Genomic DNA, 24,893 nt, shown 5'->3' with positions numbered 1-24,893 from the left:
CCGGGGGTTGGCGCCCTGGAGCCTCTCCCCGAGCTTATTGGCTGACGGCGGGGAGAGGGGCGGGGCGACGCGCCGGTGTGTGGCGCGATTGGGTAGGCGCCGGGACGCGGCTGGGAGGAGCCATCTTGAGAGCGGGAAGGATGCCGAAATGCCACACTGGTCCGCCATCTTGATTGGGGGCAGGGCATGGAAGAACGGCGTTGGCAGCCATCTTGAGTACGGGCAAGGGCGCCAACGTGCACATTGTGTTGTCATCCGCGGCACGGCCCGGGGCCGCCGCCGCCGCCATGTTGGTTACGGGCAGGGAAGCCGCCCGCTTCTGTCGGCCGCCATTTCGAGTAAGGGAGACCGGGCTCCTCGACGAAATTGGGTTAATAATTTAGCACTGCCGGTCTGGGGATCTTTAACGGACTTAGACAGCTATTGAAAGTTTTACTTAAAATATAGGGCAAACTCTGTTTGCAGTTAATGTCTTAAGGATAAAGATTATGCAGTGAGTGACAGAGAGAGAGGACTTGTGAGGTAAGACACCACCTACCTGCCCTGCTCAGGCACCACGATCATGTTTTTCCTAAGTTCCAGTTCTAGCAAAGTTTGCGGATAAAAACAGCTCTTTTCCTAGTCAGGTAGAGCCTAGTGATTAATTAGATAAGTGTGTTTCACTCTTAATGCATGTAATTGCCTGTGGGTCTTACTTCCCCAGAGATTCAGGTAAAATCCATGGATTTTCTCTCCTTGGGGATTTTCAAACCCTGAAAAAAAATAGTTTTCAAGTGCTGGGCCATCCAGAGTAAATTTAATGGACTTACATGTATTAGATACTTTATGTGCTCCCTTAAAAATAATTTTCCAACTCGTTCATGTGCTATGCGATGAAGGTTCTTAAAATAAAAAACCAAAGTGAGCGTCCATCTGGTGCTCTCTGGGAACTGTGACGCTATATTCGATATATTTACTTTGTTCCTGTACAGGAACAGGCCCATGAGGACCAGGATCCTGCTGGAGGCTGAGCAGATCCCAGATCAGCCCCGTAGGCACTCCACCATCCACCAGGACTTGGCTGGTTCTTCCCCACTAACTCCACTTTGTAAAGATGTTTGCTTCCCCAGATGAAATGCTGCGTGGCTCTGTTTAAATATAGACAATATTTGCTCACTGGGAATTCTACCAGCATTATTTATTTTCCTTGCCTCGCTTGTCATGAACCTACCCGTTGACTGCAGCACAAGAATTAATTGTCCCAGGCCTCCCTACGAGTCCCCTGTGCAGCACTGAATCAAATATCAAATGTTCAGTCCACATTGATCTTGGATTCATTAGCGGCAATCCTGTTTTGAGAGTTTCTAGGCAACATAATACTGGTCTGACTGTAGAAAGGATCCTTCGTTCCTCACTAGCACACCCACTTTTGACATTTTTTTGTGAAAACATTTGTATGCTTCTGCCAATCTGCCTCTGATGGAAGCGTCTGAGCTGTAACAGCAGTGGCAGTGGCGTCCTTGTGAAGGTTTAGAAGAAGATTTAAAAGTGCAGATTAAACTTGGAGTCCTGGCCTTGGGTAGTGTTTCTACTCAATGTCAGGTAACTTTGACAGGTACAGACATGCCTTTTATATTCCCATTTCTTTCTGAAGCATATACTAAACACATAAATAAAGCAAAAAAAAAAAAAAAGCTTTTAAAAACGTGAAGCTAGCTATAATTTTCTCTCAAACATGTTACCGTGTTGGTTCCTATGGCCAAAGACCTTATTTTCTCTCAGAGTGGGACAGTGGTCAGATATTTTGGATGTCAACCTACTGCATCACTCCTGTCACCATTTGTGACATGCAAGAGCTTCCAAAAAGCTTGGATCTTACCAAGAGCTGGTAGCTGCTCATTTCCATATCTTCGCTTTATTGGGCTCCTGGCCATTTGGCCCTCATTGCAGCAGTGAAGTTTAAACTGGAGAAAAGGAATGTTCTTCCCTGTCACTCCAGGCGACCAAAGGTCCTATCTGAAACCAAAGTTACTTTGCTAGGTAGTGCATGTGAAAGGAGGCTCAGCTTGTGCTACAGATAAGAGATTTACAACTTAGATCAGGCAGGCAAAGAATGGGAAAACGATGGGATTATGTGATTCGCTTTGGAGTTGTTGAGCTGAGGGCCAGAGAGTTGAAGTGATTTGATCAAAGCAGAGCACGAATTTAATTCTCATTTCAGAAGCCGTAACACAGTTTCTTGAGCTATGCCTATTTTAAGCTCTATCTCCCATGGAGGTGTTTCATTTCATCTTCCCATCAGGACAACCCGTTTTATATACTGTAAGAAACCCCTCTGTAGTAGAGGATAGCATGGAGGCAGAATCCCTCCTTTTTTAATATGCAATAGTTGAGCCCATTTGTAAAGAAGCGCACCCTAAAGAACAGTACCCCAAACATAACACAAAGACTTTGGAAAAAAAATAATGCCATATACTAATCGCTAGTAAGAATGATATCTGATTTCTTAGTGGCTGTTGAAATTAGTTTATTGCCTGTGCAGATACGCTGCATGTGCAGCTGCTTTTCAAATATCTTTGGAAAAGCAAACACGGGGGGATGCCATCAAAGAATTAGCACTTTTCAAAGACCTGTCCTGTGCAGTTGTGGGCTAACTTAAAAGACTCTTTTAAGGTTTGCTCAAGCTTTCTCAGATTTTCTAGCAGAAATGCTGATTATGCAACGTTTTATCATCTTCCTGTAATATTTAACAGGAATTTTAGTATCTTTTCAGATACAATGGTAGCAAACTGACTAAAGATACTACGGGGTCATGCACAGTGATTCTTTGGGCCAAACAGGAAAATGCATTTAAGAAAAAAAACAATATACAAAAAAAAACAACTGGGAGAAGGACACGTCTCTGTGTATCTTTTTGTTTTGAAAAAGAAACCCACATGAAAATAGCCGTGTGGAAAAAAAAAAAAAAAAAGAGGAGGGAGAAGGGAAAAATATGAATCAGCTTCTTTTGTACAATCCAGCAAAACGGGCCCACCCTCCCCCAGGCTCCGGTTACTCACAGCGCTAGGAAGGCCTTGGAGGGACACACCCGGGTTTTTCTTTTTTTTTAAGCCCTTCCTGCCTATGTTATCTCTTTGAATTTAATTTGCCGTGCTGGGAAGAAAAACTCTCGGAAACGAAAAAGACCCTTTTCCTGCCTTTTTTCTTTGTATTTTTAAAATAGCCCTGAAGCCTGCACCACAGCCAGAGAACACTTTTTCCATCTAACTATATTCCTTTGCAAACTAGGAAGTTTTTTTCCCCTTCCCCTTACAATTCCACCCTCCCCATCTATCAGTGAATTAAAAACAAGAACCCCCCAAAAATACGGTCTCTGATCAGGAACGTGAACCACTGTCCGTAGAGGTGCTAGCTGGTGTTTTGAACAGCTGTTGTTTTTAACAAAACAATTTTTTCTGCACCCTCCCCTCCTCCCCCATTATTCACAGCACCCTGCAGGATCCTAAACCAGGAAACTCGTTCATATGTAACTTTGCTTCTAGTCTAGCCCCAGTGAATTTTGGGGGGCAGGGGGTGTTTCAAATACTTTTGCCTCTTTTTGTTGCTCTTATTTATTTTTATCCACTTTTAATTAACGTGGCTGTTTTGTTTAAGAGAGTATTTGCAGCTTTAGTAACATCTCAGGATGCCAGAACATTCTTTAGTGCATCATTCACGATGCCACATCACGGCTCTGGAAGTGGTTAGTCGGGAGCTCGCAGAGCAAACCCGGTGCCGCGTTTATCGGCAAAAAGCCGTGCGTGGCTGCTCATCGGCTGGTCAGGTCGAACGTGGCTCAAAACTATTGGGAACGGAGGTTCCTTACTCACCCCAGAGCAAGGGAAGGGGAAAGGAGGGAGACCAGCAGTATCAGGGAGAAGTTACAAGCAATGCAGGCAGAAAGCTGGGGTGGCTGGAGGTGTGAGTGTGCAGAGGATCGTTGGAAAGCGGCTTTCGTAGCGCCAGTGCTTGCAAAAAGCTCGCTTCTTATCTGCAGATTTCTGGCTTTACGACCAGCACACATCATTAGCAAGGGAAGTGTTTTTTTCCACTGATCCATAAGAATTTGGCACTGTAGAGTGTTATCAAAAAGAGCACCAATGGGTGGTTGATCAATAAATTGGTCAGGAATTGAGCTTCCTATACCTCCAGTACTCGACAGAAGGAAACCTTTCAAAGCATTTTCAACTTAGGAGTTCCTTATACTGGACTTGTGTGATAGCTGTGCCACCACGGCGATTTGAGGCCTCCCTTCCAGGGACGAAGGTAGATGGCTCTTTGCAAGCCGTTTTATCTGCACGTGTAACTTTTGTTAGCGCTGCCGTTGTACGTTCTGAATTCACCTTTTCACAGGAGTGACAAACTATATCCACAGGTGTTTTTTGTGCTGCAAGTAGTTGCATCGACCTAAAATTGTACGTATGATCACAAAAACTTGTGTTTTACGTACCTTTTCTTCTCCCTAATCTATGAGAAAACGAGAGACTTATCTGTGTGTGCTGGTCTGTTGTTATCAGTCCATGTTATTTCAGAACTTCCCTGTCTTCGCTGCTCCTCGCGGATGCTTTCGGGTGACTCATTTCCTGTGAAGGATGAACCAGCCATTTCCTGGCTATTGAACACAGGACTTTTTTTCTTCCAGCCTGTGTTGGAGCGGATTATTCTATGGTTTGATTATGCCGCTCCAATTTACACCAGAGCTGCAACTCTTCACTGCAGCTTTCTGCGATAATTAACTGTCAGCACGTGTTGCTTGGGGATCACAAATTGCCTTTGCTTACTCAGGCCGTAGGCTCTGTGATTTTGGGTGTGGAATTCAAATAATTCTATCAGTCCAGAATTAACAATGCCATCCTTCTAGACACTGCAATCAGATTGTTCTCTTAATCCAACTAATTTCAGCTCGTAAAAATGGAGTGTTAAAAAAGCGCCGTAAGGCAAAGATACTGATCTAACAACTTGTAGCTAAGCCCAGAAATTTTCAGATATCAAGCAAGTGGCATCAAGATTGCATATGGGCTTTTGAGAAATCCAGGTGTAGTGCCCGTGTTGTTCTTTGTTAGACGACTGGGTCAGCTTCTGTATTGTTCCTGTGCTCATAATTTCATCCCTTTCCTCCAACCTGTGTTTCCAATTTCCTGAGCCACTCTTTATTCATACTTCACATTGCGATTCTAACTGTTGTGGACAGCTTGATCCAACATCACTGAGTTAAAAGATCATCTGACCAGTGTAATTCCAGCCTGAAGTAAGCCAACTCTTTCATGCAGCTTTTTACTGCCATTTTTTAAATTACTCTTTTAATCTCGTTTCCCAACATTTGACTATTTAGATTCATTAGCCTGTCATACATCTGTAATGTTTGGGAAGAAAACCCACACAATAGGGATGTTGCCTCTCGAGTCTGAATGTAGCACACGTTGTAGGGATGAGCACTGAATAATTCATCCCCTTAATGATTTATTCATGCCCCAAAGCTGGATACCTCCTCTGTGACTTTCCATTATCTCAAAGAGAATACAAGTTCCTATTCAACTATACCGAGCCTAAAAGTGCCGGCAGCACACGAAGCATGGTGTCCAAGGCAAATAGAGCAGGTGTGCATTAAAAACCACTCCCTTATAATTTTTCTGCAACCTTTCTGCTCGGTAACAAATGGTAAACTCTTGCCATTCCAGTGCCGTCTTTATCACCCTTGACACAGAAATTAAAACATAGGTACGTTTGCAAATTCTTCAGAAAGGAAGGAGGGTGAGCAAGCCTGCTAAGCTCTCCTCCGCTGGTACACACACAAAATGAGGCGCTGCAGGCATGATGCAGAATGTTCTGAGCATGGAAAACAGACAAACAGGCCGTGTCTCTGTGGTTCGGTGCTGCAGAGCTGATCTTATTCTCCTGAAGAAATATCAGTTTTATTGTCCATTGTAAGGGTACAGGTTTGGAGACAATTGGTATAAATGTAATAAGATTGTTTCGTAGCCTCTCAGGAAACCCTGCAGGAAAGCTCAGCCAAATAGCAGCAGTGCAGACTAATCTCCTTCCTGTCTAGTGTGTACTGTCAAAAATATGCCTTTTGTAAAAGTTTGCAAGATGAGGATCTGAGTCTCCTGACCTAGGTGAAGATTTTGCAAGACACTCAAATTCCATTTGTCTAGAAAGTATGAAAGATGATTCCGTGTTTCAGCAGAGTCTCCAGACCCACAGGCAACACTACCCCTAGCTGGCTGGTATGAGTTTTCCTAATTGTTTACCCAGTAATCCTGACTTCTTTTGTCCTTGGAATAGGTTCTACATCAGCATAATTAAAAATGTCAAACATGCTTGAGAAACTCTCCAAGTTGCTAAAAATGAATGTGAATTTCCTCCCGACAACCTCGCTTCATCTTTCCCTTACTCTGGCCTCAGCTTTACAAAGTGGTCTGTTTCCAGCCCTTCAGCATAGTTTGCATTCCACTGCCAAGAATGAACATTTATTTATACAAACAACCATCCTTACAAGCACATCTCCCCGTGCTATCCTAGGGCAGGGAAGTAAACATAATTTCGGTTCTCTTCTGTGTGGCTGCAGTTCTACATTTCTTTTTTTTATTCGGAGGCATTTTTTTGCAATGAAAGATTAGTGCAGTTCAGTCACCTTCCTGTGCTACAAATCTGCTCAGAAAGAGACTGGAATGCTCTTTTATTTCCTTACAGTGATTTTATTTTATTCCACTCTAGCGGTGGTGCCAGTTTCCTGATAAACCACTTAGGGGGTCGTGATGGCTCAGCAAGCAGGTTTTACACGAGCTCTCACTCATGCTGGAACCTCGGGGGCTCTGTGTAACTCAAACAGGAAGCCCAAGTGCCCGTTTTTCTCAGAAACACCCCAGCAACAAGTCCATTAGCGGGTGCTGCGTTACCCCACTTCTTCCAGGCGTGCAGCTGGCACTGTCAGATCAGCGGCGAACCAGCGGCAGCTACCAGGTGAGCAGCGCCGCAGCACCCCGATGCGGCTCATGCATTATTTCTGAAGGCTCTCCATCGCTCACCTGTCAGGCCGAGGTATTGTTGGCTGAAACGCAAGCTCATCACCTATGTCCTCTGTCATCAGGTTGTCTCCCATTGCATCTGCTATTTAAATGGATATTACACAGATGCTAGGTGACTCCAGACAGGAGAATTTCAGAGTCTGAGCACAGGTCATTTAAATGAAGAAAGGGGCCCTAAAAGAGATAGAGATACACATGCAGAGCATGTAGAAATTCTCCGTTAGATGTTCGTCTGCAAGCTGCTCTCTCTCTTACTGAGACAGTCTGCACGTCAGATTTTGCTGTGCAAGAGCCAGCTTCCATTCTCAGCTGATATAATTGTTTGTAACTAAGAGTAATATTTAGATTGACAATGTTTACAGCTGCCTCCACCAGTGAATAAGATGATGTGGTTTTCTTGGGAAATCTCTCACTTGCTTTTCTAAAGCAACCTTCTAAGAAATGAAGCATTTAAGTAGTTTCCAAAGGATCCAGGAGAATGCTTTTTGAAAAATCAGACAAGACGATATTTTAAACCATACTCTCGAGACTATCTTTTTAGGAAGAAAACACAGCTTCTTTAACTGTATTGCCAAACCAGTCTAGGAACTAGTTCAGAAGGCTGAAGTACGAAGTTTTAGTGGCTGCTTTGTATGAATCATTACTGAATATTTTATGGATCTTACTCCTTTCTTACTAAACTTACTGTAGCAAATTTTGCAGAGATATATTTACTTTTGATACAGTATGAGGTTTAAATCTTGTTCTTCTTTATTGTGATGCACTGAGAAGGGCTGCCATCCTTCAGGAATATCTCAGCAACATGCTGAGTAGGTACACTGGTCTGAAAAGATACTGCTGTATTCAGGAAGAGGAATTCAATTAGCTCACACAGCATCCTCACAACTAATACATAGCAGGAGAGAAAAACCTCACGGTGAACGTGCAGCTGGCAACATCCCACCACCTCCTGTTTGTTAGACTTCCAGCCAGGGTAGGGTTTATTCTGATATTGCAGGTTATAATATGCGTACTGGAACACACCAAAATGTACCGATTGGATTCCTCGCATGCCTGTTGAGTAGTTTTCATGAAATTACAGCAGTGAGAGTAGCTGGCGGATATTTCAGCAACATCAGAAGAGGTGTCCTATTAGCTAAAGGTATCTGTGCAGAGACCTACGTATATATGTATGCGTGTGTGTATAGCACAGCATCAGCCCTGTCCGTCGCTCTGTGCTTGCATATGCAGCACACTGGTTACTGCAGTAACTCCCCTGGAGATAAGTGACAAACAACTGGCCCCAGAAAAGCGTGACGTAGCACAAGGCCAGAAATGCAGAGACATAACTTTATTTTGGAACTGCCCAAATTGTGCTCCCTCTCCCCCTCCTGTAATACTTTTGGAGGTTCCTCGTACAGTTTATAGGTGCTTCAGCAGCACAGCTGAATTAAAGTCCTTGTTTCACATCAATTCAAGAACAAATATTTCCAAATAAGTCAGAAGAAGTGATGGGACTGACAGACCAAACCACTGCATGCCTGCCATGAGGCCCGCACGGTCATCCAGGCTAATAAAGCCATCATTTTCCCAGGGCCTCAGCTCTATTAAACACAAAGCTCCAAATGATTTCCTACTTGGATCAAAGATGTGTTTGTTCCAGTGCCACTTAAGTTTAAAAGGCAATACTGAGAATGAATGAAATCTCCCCAGTGGCAGCTGCCGAGGTTCAATTGGTTTGTCAGTGCCATAATTATGCAGCGGACGGCTTCTGTTTGCTGGCCCATATGTTCCTGAAGGGCGTTACGCAATGGAAGCAGTGCAGGGAAGCCGTGCTCCCGCAGCTAAGGGGCTTGGCTTTGTGGGATGAGGGCTCGCTTATGCTTCAGATGGTGGAAATGTTAAGAAGTGGTACAGTGATTTCAGAGTGGCTCTTACTTGACAGAACTAGATGGAAGCGTCTGAACAGAAAGAGTAACCTACCTCCAGTATCCTGGAGCCGGGTGTTTTAACACGGAGACTGACCGCTTCCTGATATTATTTGTAGAGTTACAGCTGGCCTCTGCAAGTGAGTGCCCCGCTGGGCGAACGCTGGGAGCCGTCGCTGGGCTCAGCTTGGCACGGCCCTCGGCACAGAACGGACGTGGCTTCCTGTGCAGCCAGCCACCGGCTCTGCCCGGAGCACTTCCCACCTTTGTAGTTTGGGGTCTGGGTGCCGATGAGAAATACCTGCCCGTTAAATAGCCGTCTCCTTGTCTAGTAGGTTGTACGCCAGAGTTCCTGTGTAACATAGGTGAGCGTGTACTAAGACCTCCGGAGTATTAAATCAAGCATTAAAAGAACATTAAGACGTGAACCTGCGACACGTGAAGTCAGGGAGGACTGAGAGCACTCAAGATCTCAGTTGCCAGAATAGCAAAGGAACATAATATCCTTGAGCACGTTTAATATTTCATTTGGTGAGATGCTCAGACGCGAGGGCAGTGAATGCAGAGCGTGAGGACAGCACCGCGCTGGAGGAGCATTATGCCAGGGGCTTGGGAGGTGTGCTGCAGCACGGAGGCACGGGAGGCTGCAGCACTGCAGTGTGTGCACAGCTACATGGCCTGCACATACAGCGTGCATTTTCTTGCTTTGAGGCCAGGACTCGATTAACCAATTCTTCATTTATTGAGAAGGTACTTAATTTCGTACTGTGAGTTAACCGCTTACTTCTGCAACCACTCGAAGGCAGCTAGCAGGATTTTCCCTCCCAAGCTTTGCCATGAGGACTAAAGCACACATGCGGTCACCAAAGAAACGAAAAGGGTTTTATGTAGGCGGAGGAGCACGGCTGTGGCTGTAACCCAGCCCTCTGACAAGCAGGCCTGCCTTCCCAAAAGCTTAGCCGCGCGCAGATAGCTATTCTGAGGTACCCAGTTAGGCTTTGGGGAGCCATCAGCCTAGGTGATTTTCTAAGACGCATTCACTGGTGCCGTGGTCATCTGAGAGCGTGCGCTGGAAGGCCCAGGAAGAGACAGCTGGCTTTGTGGTGCAGGCTTGGGGAGGTTTCCAAAACGTATGTACAGAAATGCCTTTGTGCACTCAGGGCAATTACAGCAGAGAACTCCAGATCTGAACCCAGCTATTGACTCAAATTTTGCTTGAATCTGGAGAGTGGACCTCATTATTTGCTCTTGCTCACACTTTGGAAAGTGTGCTATCACTGCTGCAGGACAAGGGTTGGCAGCCTCTTCAGGATGCTATGCCAGAATATATTTTTCTTTTCCAAATTAATGGTTAGGTGTGCCAGTGCTAGGTTTTACTGCTTCTCCAGGAGGCAAGATGCCATCCATCTGTGGTATTTTTCATCCGTGAGACTCGGTTCCTGCTGAATGCAGCACTCAAGTGGGAGACAAACAGGGAGCCGCTGCCTCTTAGGGTGCCTCTCCAGATAACGCCGATCCCAGCTCCTGCCTCAGGCTTGCCCCTCAGAACCTATAAAAAGTGACTGCAGACTCAGCTCTCAGAGCAGAGAACCTTCTGTTTATTGCTTCCATCCCACACAAATGGCTTTAAGATCACTTTCCTAAATAACTAATGCCGTCTTTCTCTCATTCCCTAGGCCACCCTGTCCTCCGGGTCCTAGTGGGATTCTCGTCCTCCCTCCCTAGACTGCCGTGCTCCATGGGAGGCTTCCTGAAGCACCCTGAGTGACCGTGCAGGAGGTAAGGGACACAGAGGCACTTCCAAACAAAGACAACAGTAGAAAATTGCGTAGAAAAAGGCTGCAAAGGTGGAAAGCCTGCAAGGCTCCCAAATGTCCTGTCAGCACGGCCAGCTAGCACGAACTGATGAATTTCCCCGCAGCCAAAAGCCTTGGGTGCAAGCACAAGCACCGTTCCTTTCCGTGGACACCACACTGTGTGTTTCCGTGCGCTCTCCCTGTGCCAGCCGTGGGCATCTGCGTCTGCCTGAGAGAGCCCAGCTGAGCCGTTAAGAAGTACTCCCACAGCGGGAGCTTTCCCTCCGAAAGCGCCCTGTTTGCCAAAAGGTTATTTCTTCCTCTGCCAGGAGCCATTCACCAGCACGTCCTAAACCTTCGCAGTCACTCGAGATACGCAACGAGAGTCAGCTGCGCGCCTGTTGCTAGCGAGGCTGACTGCTGCACCCCTGCGCTGAGCCACCGCGGCCTTAAAGTGCCTCCGAAAGGTGGCATCCTCCCGCCTGGGAGCGAGCGGAGGTGTCGGCAGCTCAGACTGCTCGGTATTGTTCAAGTAAGGACACGCGAGAGGTTGCTGCGTCTCAGTCACACGTCAGATTTGCCACGAATGCCGTTCAACAACAAATTCACACCGCTGGAGCCCAGCGGGCAGGGAAGCAGTAACGCTGCGGGGAGCTCCCCGCAGCAGGCCCTCGCTGGGGGTGCGGGTGGCACAAAAGGGCCCTCGGGGGAGCAGCGCAGAGCCCAGCCCCGGCGGCGCCCTCAGCCCGCCGGGCCGCGCCCAGCGAGGGCACCGCGCCTTTGTTCACCGCCGGGCCGCGCTCCCCAGGGGCCGCACGGCCAGGCCGGGAGCCGCGCTCTGCGGGGCGGCCGCGGGGGGCCGGGGGCTGCGGGGGGCCGGGCCACGGCCACGGGCACGGGCGCGGCGCCGCCGCACCGGGCGCCACCGGGGCCGGCCCCGAGCCGCCGGAGAGCGCCCCCGGCGCCGGGAGGGGCGGGGCCTCGACGGATGGGGGCGCGGTCCCGCGGGTGGGCGGAGCCGCCGTGGGTGCGGCCTGGGGAGCGGGCGGTCCGCGGGGCGGGGCCTCGTGGGGGGCGGGGCCGGCCGCGAAGGCCGGAGGCCGAGCCCCCTCTGCCGGGGACGCGCCGGCGGCTCCCGGCCCCGCTCCCGGCCCCGCTCCCGGCCCCGCACGAGCGCACCCCCCCCCTCCCCCCCCCGGTTTTGCGTTCAGGCTCCGCGAAACCGCCAGGGTTAAAGGTAAAGGGACTGGGGAAAAAAGGAAATGAAGGCAGCCTGCGCGGCAGGTCGCTATGGAAAATAGCGGCCCCGATTGGTAACCCACCGATCCCCGGGGCGAGGCTGCTCACAACCGGCAGCGTTAACAGGATAAGGAACACAATTAGTGTAAACGTGGCGTAATTTTCTGCACGAGTAACTGATTTGCCCTACTCGCATTTCGGCTTCCCCACTTCCTTGCAGGGATCTAAAATATTAGGGCCTATTTATAGCAGTTCGTGCTTTCAAATTAATTTTTTCCTTTACTACATCTGTTTTTAGTGGTTGATTACTGTTTGTTGGACCAGGCAATCCGTTGCCAGCTGGCTGCAGGCTTTTATTGCCTCTGTTCTAGGAAGACTTGATTCAGAGCTCACAGTTACATTACAAGGACAGCAGCTCTGTAATGCAGACCCTCAAGAGAAGAGATAATTAGAACTCAGCTGAAAAAAAAGCATCCAGTTCTTCAGACCAAAATACTCTTGTTTAAGGAATGTGATTGTTGTAGGCCGTTCAGTAGCAGTCTCTCTCTCTCGGAGCTGGTACACGCAGTTAGACCCTGCCCACTATCAGATATTGATTTGTAGGAGCATCTCTTGAAATGGAGCGATGCCACCTTGTAGCGAGCGCATCTTGGGAACTGTATTTCTGCAAGCAGAGCAGGAGGAACGGTAGAAGGATACGGTGGAGCAGGAAGAGAGCTGGAGAGGTGCTGAGAAGGCTCTGGTATAGTCAGGGGGAGGAGAGAGACACATTGCAGAGTACAGGAAGAACGATGTGCTGGGAAATGATTAATCCACCCCAAAGGCCCTTGCTTAGAAGTCGTGGGATAAGTTCAATGACTTTTAGCAGCCATGAGCTACTTCTGCTCTGCTCTCAACTCCCTCCTTGCTCCTTTCAAGCGGACGCGGGGAAGCCCAGCGTCATCCCTCCTGCCCAGACGCCACGTGCCCCAGCAGCATCCCTCGCCCCTTCCCAGGGCTCTCTGGCAGCCCGTCCCCTCCCGTACACCCATTTTACAGCTGTCCCGTGCTGCTCCACCTCTGGTGAGCGTCTCTCAAGTGAGCAGGAGCAAACAGTTCATGCTGGGGGAAGGGGGTGGGAGTCAAGTTTAAGAACTGCTGTTCTGTATCCTGTTGTTTTCCTACTGGGATTGTTCCAGTTTCCTGCACTGTCTTATCTAGAGCTGAAAAGGCAAAGCGCTCCTATTTACGTGCTTTGTGCCTGCCTCGGGTTTCTAATCTGTGAAGCAGACTTTATAAGACTTCAGAGAAACACAGCTAGGACTATTACAGGGTGGAGGGACAGGAACACCGTGGTTAAAGGGCTTGGAGTGTCTATACAATTAGTTTCTTTATTTAGTTATCCTGCTTGCATCAGCCTGTGTGTCACAGAGGGTTTCAGACAACCTTCAGCATAACATAATGCTGTATGAGTCCACTGAAACGTGAAAGAGTAAAGTACAAATTTTCAGGTGATTTCCAGATACAAACCTTACAAACAAATGGTTTTCAGAAAGTTTGTCAGGAATGGTTGAGTATTTCTCCCCCCTCAACGGCTCAAACTAGGCACAAGAAAGTCTTAAAAGGGAAGAAGCATTTCAATGCTTTTAGTCAGCTTTGAGTTTAAAGAGCTCTCCTGAAATGCTGTAGACTTCTTTGAAATTACCTCTGTGTTCAAGAAAACGTGGCCAAGTAAAGTCAGGATATATTGTGCTAACATCTTGAAAACTTACAGTGTGGGTCAGGACCATGAGACAGCAAAATCTTGTAGATCGTTTTTCTTAAACATTTTTCTTTTTCCTTCTAGCGAGCATGAATCCACTTAACTATAGGCTATATTAGTGCACTAATTTTAACCTATTGGTTAAAAAAATTAAATGAAAACATTTATCATACAGCTTTGGAATGTCCTGTTTTTCTGCACAAAGGTGTGGATTCTGCACACAGTGTCCATTATCAGATGGGAGCCTCTCCTGGAAAGACAATTAAAATGCTTCATCGCTCACAGCCACACAGATACAGAACCAGACGTGAGGTTTCAAAACAAAACTCAAGCCCCAAGCCCAGAACGCCTCCCCCATAAGGATCCTAGGTTTGTTGAAGCTGGAGGCATTGCGGCAGTGATTGCGACTGATTTTTGTTGACCGAAGAGATGAGAACTATGCCACTTCAGCCTTTAGGGGTAAATACATAGTTTGGTTTTCTTCCCCCGCTCAGCCCTAACTGTAAATCCAAACTTCCACTTCACAGCGTCTCTGGAAGTACTCTCAGCTAATGTAAGTATGAACGCAGGACTGGGCTGAAGAAGTATCCTTAGCTGATTACCAGAGTTTTTATTTGGACCTAAATATCAAGAGAAAAAAGGCTTTTTCAGTGGGATCAGGAAAAGGAAGACATGTGCTCGGAGATAAGGAGAGATAAAAGCATTCCATGTAAAGACACCCGTGATGGAAATCAAGATGTTCATCTGCCAAGTCCGTAATTTCATGGCCTCATGACCACGCAGAGCTTCCGTTTCTATTACCTTTTCCCACACTAAGTGTAAGTGCCAGATTGTCCAGGCAGTTCAGCTCTTTGGGGAGAAATTGTTCATGTTGAAGTGGAAGATAAAACTCGTCATTAACTTCAGGAAGAGCAAAAACATTCTCCCCTAAGTTCAGCTTTGTACAGCACGGCAAGGCCCAGGAGCAGGGCGCTGCGGGAGGCTGTGAATTCCCTGTCCTTGGAAGCTTTGAAGACGAGCACCTCTCAGGAGAAGCCTGGGTAAAGCTCATTCTTCTCTTGGCTTAGATGGCCACCTGAGGTGGCTTCCAACCCTGTTCTCTAGGGCTCATTAGGCGCGAGATCATGGTGACCATACATCCATACACCACCTAGATTAACAGTTCCTGAGCTCAGAAGGTATTTGCTGCTTTAAAATTCACCGTAAGCATGCCTTTGCTCCCAGAACATTTTCAGGGATTTTTTTTTTTTTTTAAAGCAAGGAGCTTCAGTTAGAAAATTCTTTTAAAATCTTGGCTTTACATATTTCACAAGCTGGCATATGCAGACAGCAAAGCATTCTAGGCTAAAATTATCTGTACTATCATTAGGAAGCCATAAAAAGGAACATACGGAGTGATGCTAGCGTAAGAGCAGAAGGCTTTCCAGAGCTTTGCTGACATGCAGCAATTTCACCCCCAAACAGGAGTGGTTCTGATGCCTCCTATTCAGTCCTCATCGGGAAGTAAAACTGATGTGACGAGAGATTTGACCTGTGCTTTTCTTGGTGAAAGAACATTTAGTGCCACGACCTGTCTCCTGAGGGTACAGAGAGCTTTTCTTCTATGCTTTACTTTTGTTTCTTGCCTTTTCTGTTTGGCTTGTGCTTTGCCTAGTTACAGAGGAACTGTTACTTGTTCTGCAGGTGTTTGTCAGTGTAGTTGTTACCTGTGCTTCACTCAGGACAGACAGCTCGGAAGCCCGCACCACTTCAATGGTATTTTGTTTTCCTTCTGCTTGGAACAACTGAGTGTTTGCCTGAAAATTCTGCATGCCTCCTCGCTTCGGCTTTGCATCCAGCGAAGCACGTTTTGCTTTGGCATCGGCAGACTGAAGTACTCACAACCAGCGTGTGCGTAAGTGCCTTGCCAGCTGGAGCCACGGAGCTCGGCTGCTGGGACTCTGCAGCGTGCTGGTCTCCGGCAGCTTTGAATCGGCCGAGCAGCGCTCATGTAAACACACTTCCAGGAGCTCTCCAGTGCGGGAGGTTGGCCAAGAAGCAGTTCCGTGCTCACTGGGTTTTGTCTGTCATGATCACAACGGCCTCCTCCCACCGCATGCTCTCTGCGCCCCCACCTCGCCTCACAGATGGGGCTGGCAGCCCAGGCAGCCACGCTCGTCTTTCCCGGCCTCTAGAAGGGGCTGCTCGGCCTCATCCCGGCCTCCCTTCGCCCTGCATGGGCCTGGCGAGCACGGCAGGGCAGAGGCCGGGCACTAAGGGTGCCAGCATAGCCTCTGCACTAAGGGCAGCGGCACAGCCTCTGCCTCGGCTGCTGGCACGCGAACAGGCGTCTGCAGTACAGCCGCTTCCCAGCCTGCGCGCCGACAGGCTTTCCCTCAGTTTAACTAACATGTCCATGAAATAAATCCCTGCAGACAAACACCGCATTCACAGGCTGCAGAGCAGCGCTGCGTCTGTCAGCTGGGATGGGCTTCTTCCGTCCTCCGCAGCTGGCTCAGAGAAGAGGAGCGCACGGAGCTGGCGGCCGGCCCCGAGGCTCGAGCTCACGCGCAGGGCGAGGATGCGCGCTCACAGGGCGCTGCTCACCCACGCCCTCAGAGCCGAGGGAGGCAGCATCACGTTTGGCCAGAGCTGCTCGCAGGACCAGCCCAGACGAGATTCCCGTGTCCAGTGCGTTCATTCTGGCGTCTTTTGCCACCACTTGCCGCAAAATTTTTAATTAGTAATAGACTAAGCAGCCTGGGGTAAGGGCTGCCATTAGGAACGGTAAATGCATGCCATATCAGTCACATACGGCACTGTCAGGTTTCTCGGCTCTGTTGCAATATATGTACCGACAGTAATGGGTATCACCAATTGTTCTCCTCTAACCTGTTACACAGAAATTACAATGCCGTTCCAGATTACTACATGGAAGTTTTCAAAATGGATGGGAGAATTTCAGATTTTCTCTAGTAAACATGAATTACACATGCAAAGAACTCTTTATTTAGAAAACTACCTCTTTTTAATATTTGAAAAGTCAGATAATGTTAGAATCTGAGCTCGCTTCACAATTTCTGGTACTTCTGTTTCTGCAGTTCACTCCATTTGTGGAATTAAAGATTGCTAGCCGCAGCCTGTAATCAAAGCGCCAGTGCTAGAAGGAACATCTCACATAGCCTAGTTTTTAAAAATTCTCTTTTCAATGTCTATATTATTTCAGTTTTTCTAATTTTGATACACCATAGAGGCTAATTCTGCAAATATTTACATAGACCAAGTTTTCTGTATGTAGTTCATTTGAGCTAAATGGGATTGCTCACCTTAGTAAAGGTACCTGGTCTGCAGTAGCATTTATTTGGGGCTGAACATTGGAAAAAACTAGTGGCATCTGCTAGCCAGAGATTTTAACTATGTAATAAGTATATTATATATACACACACAATGATTATTTTAGGTTCTGAGAAAGAAAGGATATTCCAACAGTCGCTTACTGAACTCCACCCGAACGAGCACTCAGTGAGATAGAAAGCAGCATGGTGAGTATATTTTATGGCATAAATGATACCATAGGTGATTCTTTCTAACAGAATCAGTTATAACATTAAAAAATATATAGATCTTTTAGAACAAGTTTTAGATACGCGGATGCAAGGTCCACTTTTCTGTTTTTGACGAGCATCCTACAGACAGCTTCATCTGTCCGATTTCCCTTTGGTGCCAGGAGTGCTACCATTTTCACAGTCAAAAGAACGACGAGCCCTGCTGGCTGTGGGGAAGTGGGAGACTGAGAAGCTGATTCCTGACACTTCCCCCGTTATATTTTCCATAAGGGAGTATAGAATTGTCCGTGGGTACAAGCTCGCTTGGATCGCAGGACTCAGCCCCACAAACAGCACCGCACTTCAGCAAGGTGCCCTCCCATCACCTGCGCTACGGTAGCTGCTTGGTGACTCGATGAGAACGTCGATCTCAGCAGTGCTGTGGCTGTAGAACACATGCACAGCTGCTGTGGCATGATAAATTCTTAAGCTGAGCTACTTGATCAAGACTCTGAGCCCATAAGTATGCAATATCTATTATAAACTCCTCATTCCAGGACCATACTCAAATATTATCCTCTAGGTCTTCCAAGTGGACTTATTTATTTATTTTTAAAGAACACTTAAATAGAATCATTAGAAGGATCACTGATTTAGAATTATTACTCTGTTGAGAAGGGGTGGAAACAGTCCCCAGGGCTGCTATGTTATGCAGATACTCTTTCACTTAAGTTTCTCCCAACATGTTTTTGCAGAACGAGAGCGTCAGTGCTGAAAGGTACGGCGATGTCAGTTCACTTCGCATGGATCTCTCCAACCTTGTCACCTGGGCACACACTCATGGGAATATATGCAAACAAATCCCAGCCTTTGAAGTGGCGCAGACCTCGGGTCATCCCGGCAGAGACAATTCTATTCTGTGGATGTGTGGGGGTGGACATGCATATCACTGGCCGTGTGGAAAATTACACTTCAGAAGCAGAGAAGAGAATGAAGCCGTAGAAAAGAGAAAGAGGCTAACGTCCTCCGAGGCTCCATCAAGGGAAGCTAATTCAGGTGGAAAAAGAATCAGGGTAACCTCATCTTTTGAGAGGGCTAGGACAGGCACTGTTGCCACAGGATCACATCGCAGATCTCCAGGGGTCACTCAACAAAGGGATGACACAGTCTACATAGTACATAATGAACCAGCACCCAGAGAAAACCAGAAAAACAGCAAATCCATGAAACCCTGCTTTGCAGCGGAACAGCATGTGTCAGTGTCCAAAGGTGAAATCAAAACAGACGTACATACAGTGAAGCTAGGAAGCAACGAAGATCTACAAATCATCTCTGATGATGAACAGCATATGTCAGATGCAGAAAACCAAGGAGACAGAATCAGACAGAATATTCTTTCAGACTTACCACTAACTAGCTGTGTAACTGCTGAGGCAGATTTGCAAATGCATCATGATCAGAAGACTGCAATTATCAAGCAGCCAGCCACTCCCACATCTGGCTTCGCCCCCACAGAAAAGCCACCCTTAACTCTTCCCTCTATTCTAAAATCCCCTGTAAGCAATGAAAAGATCCTGGAAAGCAGCTTCGTGTGTCAAGGTCCTCCTAATCCTGTGGAGTTCACAAGTGAAACTTCTACAGCAAGGAACTGCACTGGGTCAGCAACACCAAAAGAACAGTTAAAACAGATTTCTGTCTCCAACGCTGAAGCAAAATCCCAGCTGGAGTCACCCACTTCTGTGACATTCTTTCAGTTTGAAGCCTCTGTAGATGTCCAGCAGCAACTCCACCTGTGCTGTCCCGAGTGTGGCACACCAGGAACAGGCTTCAGTGGGAATGGTACTGAAAACCCTCCTGAGGGGAGCAAACCGTCGGTATCTGAGCTTACACCTCGTCATTCAGCCTCACTGAGTCCGGAAAGCAAGAATTCAGACCATCCATCTTCAAACAGAAGTAAGATAGTCTGGAGTTTTATTCCTGGAAGGGTTGGCGGGCATGCGGGTATGTTTTGTTAATCACTTGGAGGGGGACTCGATAGAGCTGCCAAAATCTGTATTGTAGCATCGAAATAAATGCAGCTGGTTGGGGGCATGCTATTTCTACCAAAAGGGACTAAAAAAGGTTCCTAGCTTAAGCAATCATCACTTCAGTAGATGATGGCATGTACTGTGCTACCCAAATGTGTGCTTGGCTGTGGCCCAGCCTAAAATACCCAGTTTGAATACTTTGGTCTTTCATTTTGTTTAGTATCGCCATACAGCGTGTTGGCTGTACTTAAGAGAATCCCTGTGAGAAGCTGGAACCAGAGACATGAACTCTGGTCTCGAGAGAAAAAAGCACAAGGAAGTAACTTTTAAAGCAGTGAAATGGAGAAATTGGGGCTGAATCTCTGGCTTCACTGAAGTCAATGACAAAAAAATCCCAGAGACAGCAATGGGACCGAAACTTTTGGTGTTTTCCTACATGCTATCCTTGGAATCCTACTGGAGTGGGGGAAGATATAATTTCGCAAACATTAACTTGCGAGATACACTGCTTACCAGGGAACTTTCAATACCAAGGCTGTCATGCACAGAGGGTATTTTAAATGACTCCCTGTCATAAGAACAGCCCGGCTAGCGGCTGTGTTAATCCTGCTGTAAGACGGACACCGTCTGCATGAGAAGGAACAGCTGGCATGCAGTGTGCAGACATTATCAAAATGATGCTAGCCTTTCGCAAGCAGTGGGGAAACTATCAATAAAATTGGTTTGATAAATGATCGTGTTTTAGGATATATGTATGTTATGCACCGGAACCTTAATGCCAGGTACATACACGTTACTTAATGACTAAACACCTCAAATAAAATGCAAATGCCCAGGATTTTAAAGATGCTGTGGCAGAGCCACAACATTTGCCTCTATGATTTGCATGCCTGCAGGTGGTGTTGCACATTAATACCAAGTAAACTGCTGTCTAGTCATTTTTACGTTTTTGTCTGCTAGTATCTGGGCATAAACACGGAGGCAAACTTTGAAAATTTAATCCAAGTCAGAGCATCTCTCTTCCTTCCAGTAGCTTAATGCCTTGGCTCCACCTAACAGAAAGAGCGGCCGGGAGCACGCCTCTCACCTCCACGCGCTCAGTTTGAGTCCCCCAACACCCGCACCATACCCACGCAGCCCAGCATCCTCCAAAAGAAAGCAGCTTACTGAAAGAGTATTTGGGGTTTGTCTGTCCCACAGTGGGTGTACAGCTAAAGCACCACTCGTCTTCCTCAATGCACTCAGCATTACATTTTCATTCCTGACGTAGCCACACCCATACACACCGGTGCAGTTGTTTTATGAGCACTATTTTTATAATTGACAACATATATCATCAGAAGGGGCTGGGAATTCACCTGGGAGCTTCTGTGCAATCACTGTTTCTGTCAAGATAAATGGCTTATGGCTCAAGCGAGGCCTTTGCATGCATGTATTGATTTACAAGCCATTCATCTCTTCACGTAGATCAGTCAATAACAAAGGCAAAACACTAGAACAGCAGCACGGGGATCAGTAGAATCCACCTCAATCCAGCCACAGCATTTTAAGATAACAAGTAAGCATGTACAAAATAATTTGGTGTACGAAAGGGAATTTCTAGATGTTGGCTCTAGAACCCTTTTTAATCTACCCCTCTCCAGCCCTGGAAAAGTCACAGGCGAGCAGATGGAGCTTTTCAGCAATCCAAAGAATTAATTTCTCATGCTACATCGAACTAGGTAGATGTGGTATTGCCATAGCAACTTGAGAAAGAACCCAACTGGAATCCTGGCAACCCTTTTTTAAAAATACACTTTTACTCGTCTTTTTCTACTTCCTTACTATTCACCCCTAACTTTTGTTAATGTTTTTATTTCACAATGAGAGCAGCTCTCCTGCCCTGGAGAGGTTTTTGTGCAGGGGAACACTTTGAAATGTGTTTTACATAGCGTCTGGTACAAGGCTTTGAACATATGAGATGGATGCCGCTTAGCCCCAAGGCAGATCACAGGATCTACGCACAGGCCAACTCCCAGCTATTGTAGCAGAGCCGAGTGTGGCCCCTGCCGTCACCGTAAGGCACATGCCAGAGTAGCTGCAAATTGCTGAAGGATATCGAGTCCGTTCTGGACTGCTCGAGCTTCGGGGCCAGCGCTGCAGGCACAGGACCGCAGCGACTGGGTACGTGAGCGGTCCCACGAGCGCGGTCTGATGAGCACACGGAACCAGCTCCAAAGTCAGCCAGGGTGAAATTCAGTCCCTCGCCAACGTAAGGACAAGCCACCAATGACAACTCCCGTTCCCAGTCCTATTGCTGTCCAAGATAGCCCATAAAACTTGCACCAGTGCTTTCTGCCCCGTGAATCCCACAATCCCATTCAGTGATGAAATCTCATTAGGTAATCATTCTGTCCGAATTAAAATGATTCTAAAAGAAAGAATACCTTACACTTACCTAGCTGATAGCATGCAGATTCACCAGTCAAGCGAGAAGGAACAAGGCAGGAAGCAGTCCTGTCTAGACTAGCGCTGTCAAGTGGTGCGGGCTGGCTGAGAACACAAATCAAAACCAGAGCTTTAAGGGAAGGGGTCTGTGACAGTCTCAGTCTGACTTACTTTTAAAAGGAAGGTGAACGTTGTTCTGTACCCCCTTTTATTTCGCTCATCTCCTTGCTAGTTCTTGCTGTCCACAATGCTGTTTCTTATCTTTTAGATGGGCTGAAGAAGAGAAACCGTAATGCTGGCGACATAAAGATTTTCAGAGACTGGCTGGTTTTACATTGCCCTTCTGAAGTGCGCGAGATCTACAAGCTGCCGCCTGAAGACCTCGATAATTACCTGGCCTGGTTCTACAGTTCCGCAAAGAAACAAAATGGCATGGATTTTTCCGCCAACTCTTTGTACTTCTTTCAGAGCAGCATAGACAGATACCTCAAGGATCACAATTACGAGTACAGCGTGGTTAAAGGAGCGGAATTCAGAACATCTCAGGAAGCCTTAAAACTAAGGCGTCAGCATCTATCTCAAAAAGAGAGAGAGGGAGAGTGGACTATTTTAGAGAACCTGACAGATGAAAACGTGGATGCCCTTCGTAAGAACGGGCTGTTGAGTCAGATGACCCCCCAGGGCTTTTTGCACCTGATGCTCATAAATATCATTAGGGGGTTTGGGGCAAGCACACACAATCAGAGCCAGAACCTGTACTGGGGACAGCTGGTGCTAAGAAAGGATGAGGCAGGGCTGGAGTACCTGGAGTGGAAGAACGACCTCCATGCAGAGGAAACTACAGGGGAAGCAGCTCCACACCTCTTTGCCAGGCCTGACAACCCAGATAACTGTCCGATCCAGGACTACAAGAAGTACGCTAAGAAGAGGCCGCTGGACATGCTTCACGACTACGATCCGCTTTATCTGTCTCCCAAGCCCCTGTACTCCATGTGGGACCAAGTATGGTACTGTAGAAAATCACTGACAAAATCCAAAATGGAAAAAATGCTGAAAGTTATTATCCAGCAAGTCAAAGGAACTGAAAAGAAGGCCAAGAAGTAAAGGTATCCGCTGATTTCTGTTGTACCACTTCGATAGGAGCCTGTTTCAGAGTAGCGTTTCAAAGGTTTAAGTAGCGATATTTAGCAGAGGTTGAAGAGAACATCCATCCCTTCAGTTTCACCTTCGAGCATCTACAGATTTGCGTTACTTTAGCTTTCAAGTGAAGTGAAAAACTTCTATTATTCTTTTTCTTAACAGAATTGATTATTCAGGAAGTTAAATAAATATGAGAATTCTATTTTTACAAATGTGAAAAGTTAATGTTCTACTGTATTATTAGTGACGTGATAAAATGCTAGCACTACCAGGGAGAGGGCTCCACAGCTGAATAACAAGCTGCACTTGTATTTAGGGGAGCTGACACTTGCAAACTGTATTTAGTCTGCCGTGTAACAGCCTATCATAAAAAGATAAATAATACGAGTTAGTTCTGGGGTGGAAGGAGGAGGATGAAATACCATGTTTGCCAGCTGCTAATCCATAGCTCGTAGGAATGCTTTCAACAAGGTTTATGTTGTTTTTCTTAGTGAAAGATTTGTAGATTTAAGAAATCCTGACTGTTTCAAAAGTTATTTAAATATCTGACAGCGTTGAAAAGTTTTATGGTGTTTTCCCCAGAGCACTAAATATAGCCACATAAGTAGTCTTTGGTAGACGTAGTCAACTTCTTTCAGCTGTTTGGTCAATATACTCTCTAACAGTCCAGTCAAGTTGTTGGAGTGAATTGTTGACATGTTCTAATAAAATAAAGTCTTACTTAATACTGTTTGTCTGTTCTACAAGGATGAGCCAGTAAGCCTGAACCACCAGGTAACAGCTTCCCAAAACGCCAGCACACGCACTGCTCTCTTCTGGGGCAAGCCCGCCAGTGCTCCCGGCTACAGAGCCGGCCCTGCGCGGGCTTTGGGCATTTGAAATCCCCCTGAGCCCCAATTTATGGGCTCTTAAGGAGGCCTTTGTGGCCAAGGCCTTCACCAGAAGCAGCCCCGTTCAAGTTTAATGTCACCAAATAACTTACAGATGCTTGAGGAGCCATAAAAAAGATAAACTCACTCAATCAAATGCTCAGAGCCTTCCAGCTTCCCTCGTGCTGTCGCTCACAGCCTGTGCTTTTAGCGCAGCAGCTGTGGCTGAAGGAACCTGCAAACCTTTCGTGCCCAGCTCAGAACCGGCCACACGTGCGGCTCCGTGCCGGGCAGCTCGCAAACAGGCACCGAGAGCCAGAGCAAACCCTTTCCCACAGGGCTCAGGTTTGCTCTTGCTGGATAAAACAAGAAGATAGCAAGCAGATCAGCCTTTTATTTCCTCTGTGCTGATCTGTTTAGTCCACACCCCAAAGCTCGTTAATGAAAGGCTGCTACCTCAAAAATCAGGTGGTGCAATTAGTCAGCAGAATTCACTTAATCCTTTCACAATCACGCAGGCATCTCCTGGTTCTCTGGCTTGCTACAGGAAAACAACAACAACAACAAAGCAAACATGAACTAAACACGCTAGCAGGGCCCTGCCGCCCCCACGCCTTACAAGTGGTGGGAGGCAGAGCTCCCAGGCGCAGCGATCGGCCCTCACCCAGCACGGCCGGCACTGAGAGCTCGCCGTTAGCCCCGGCTGCTCCCCACAGCCTGCCCTCCGGCACAGCTCTGCCCTCAGGGCGCCCGACAGCTTTGCAGAAGGAAACAACTCGGCAGCGCCGAGAGCCTTCTGCATGAGGCGTGCCCGAAGGAGAGCCTGGGGAGGGAAAGCAGCCCTCCTTCCTCCCAGAAACCCTCTGCTCGCCATGTTCACACGGCAGGGGAAAGTCACTTGCCTCTTTATACGTAGGAGGACATCTGTGGATCCCTTTTATTTGTCTTACAATGTTTCTAAGCTAAATTTCTAGTTAACTGCACGTCAAACAAATGAGTAGCATCCCGTGTAGATGGCTGAATTAGATCTCATCAAGGGTATTAATTGCTGCTCACAGAAGAAACGATCAGCCAGAGAAATGTTTCGTTGTGTAAAAGTGAGGGCCTAGTATTTTCAGAAATTTCGAGTAACTGTCCCAGCGCATGTCACAGCAGCTCAAACTGTAAACATTTTAAA

General features: G+C 47.1%; 1 protein-coding gene and 1 long non-coding RNA gene across 6 annotated transcripts; one reads left to right on the top strand and one right to left on the bottom strand.

Annotated features, from left to right (window-relative positions):
* Positions 1–111: 111 nt before the first annotated feature.
* On the top strand, positions 112–23,572 carry LOC121060140 (uncharacterized protein KIAA1958 homolog). 4 transcript variants are annotated; one of them, XM_040537639.1, is made up of 5 exons: positions 112–522; positions 10,630–10,732; positions 17,169–17,250; positions 18,009–19,206; positions 21,976–23,572. In XM_040537639.1, exons 3-5 carry the CDS (start codon positions 17,248–17,250, stop codon positions 22,809–22,811), a joined length of 2,037 nt encoding a protein of 678 aa, XP_040393573.1. In that variant the 5' UTR covers positions 112–522; positions 10,630–10,732; positions 17,169–17,247; the 3' UTR covers positions 22,812–23,572. The 4 variants fall into 4 exon arrangements, with proteins under 4 accessions (XP_040393573.1, XP_040393574.1, XP_040393575.1 ...); XM_040537640.1 differs by lacking the exon at positions 112–522 and adding an exon at positions 6,685–6,981; XM_040537641.1 differs by lacking the exons at positions 112–522; positions 10,630–10,732 and adding an exon at positions 11,952–13,050.
* Positions 5,880–11,567, bottom strand: LOC121060142. Of its 2 annotated transcripts, none has more exons than XR_005814749.1 (2): positions 9,009–11,567; positions 5,880–7,220 (listed from the first exon to the last, which is right to left on the bottom strand). It is a non-coding gene; the product is annotated as an uncharacterized LOC121060142 (long non-coding RNA). The 2 variants fall into 2 exon arrangements; XR_005814750.1 differs by having other exon boundaries at positions 5,880–7,128.
* Positions 23,573–24,893: the final 1,321 nt, after the last annotated feature.

Source organism: Cygnus olor, chromosome 26 (genome assembly GCF_009769625.2).
Source record: "Cygnus olor isolate bCygOlo1 chromosome 26, bCygOlo1.pri.v2, whole genome shotgun sequence".
Lineage (NCBI taxonomy): Eukaryota > Metazoa > Chordata > Aves > Anseriformes > Anatidae > Cygnus > Cygnus olor.
Note: the sequence above shows the minus strand (reverse complement) of the source record. Positions and strands in the feature narration are given on the sequence as shown.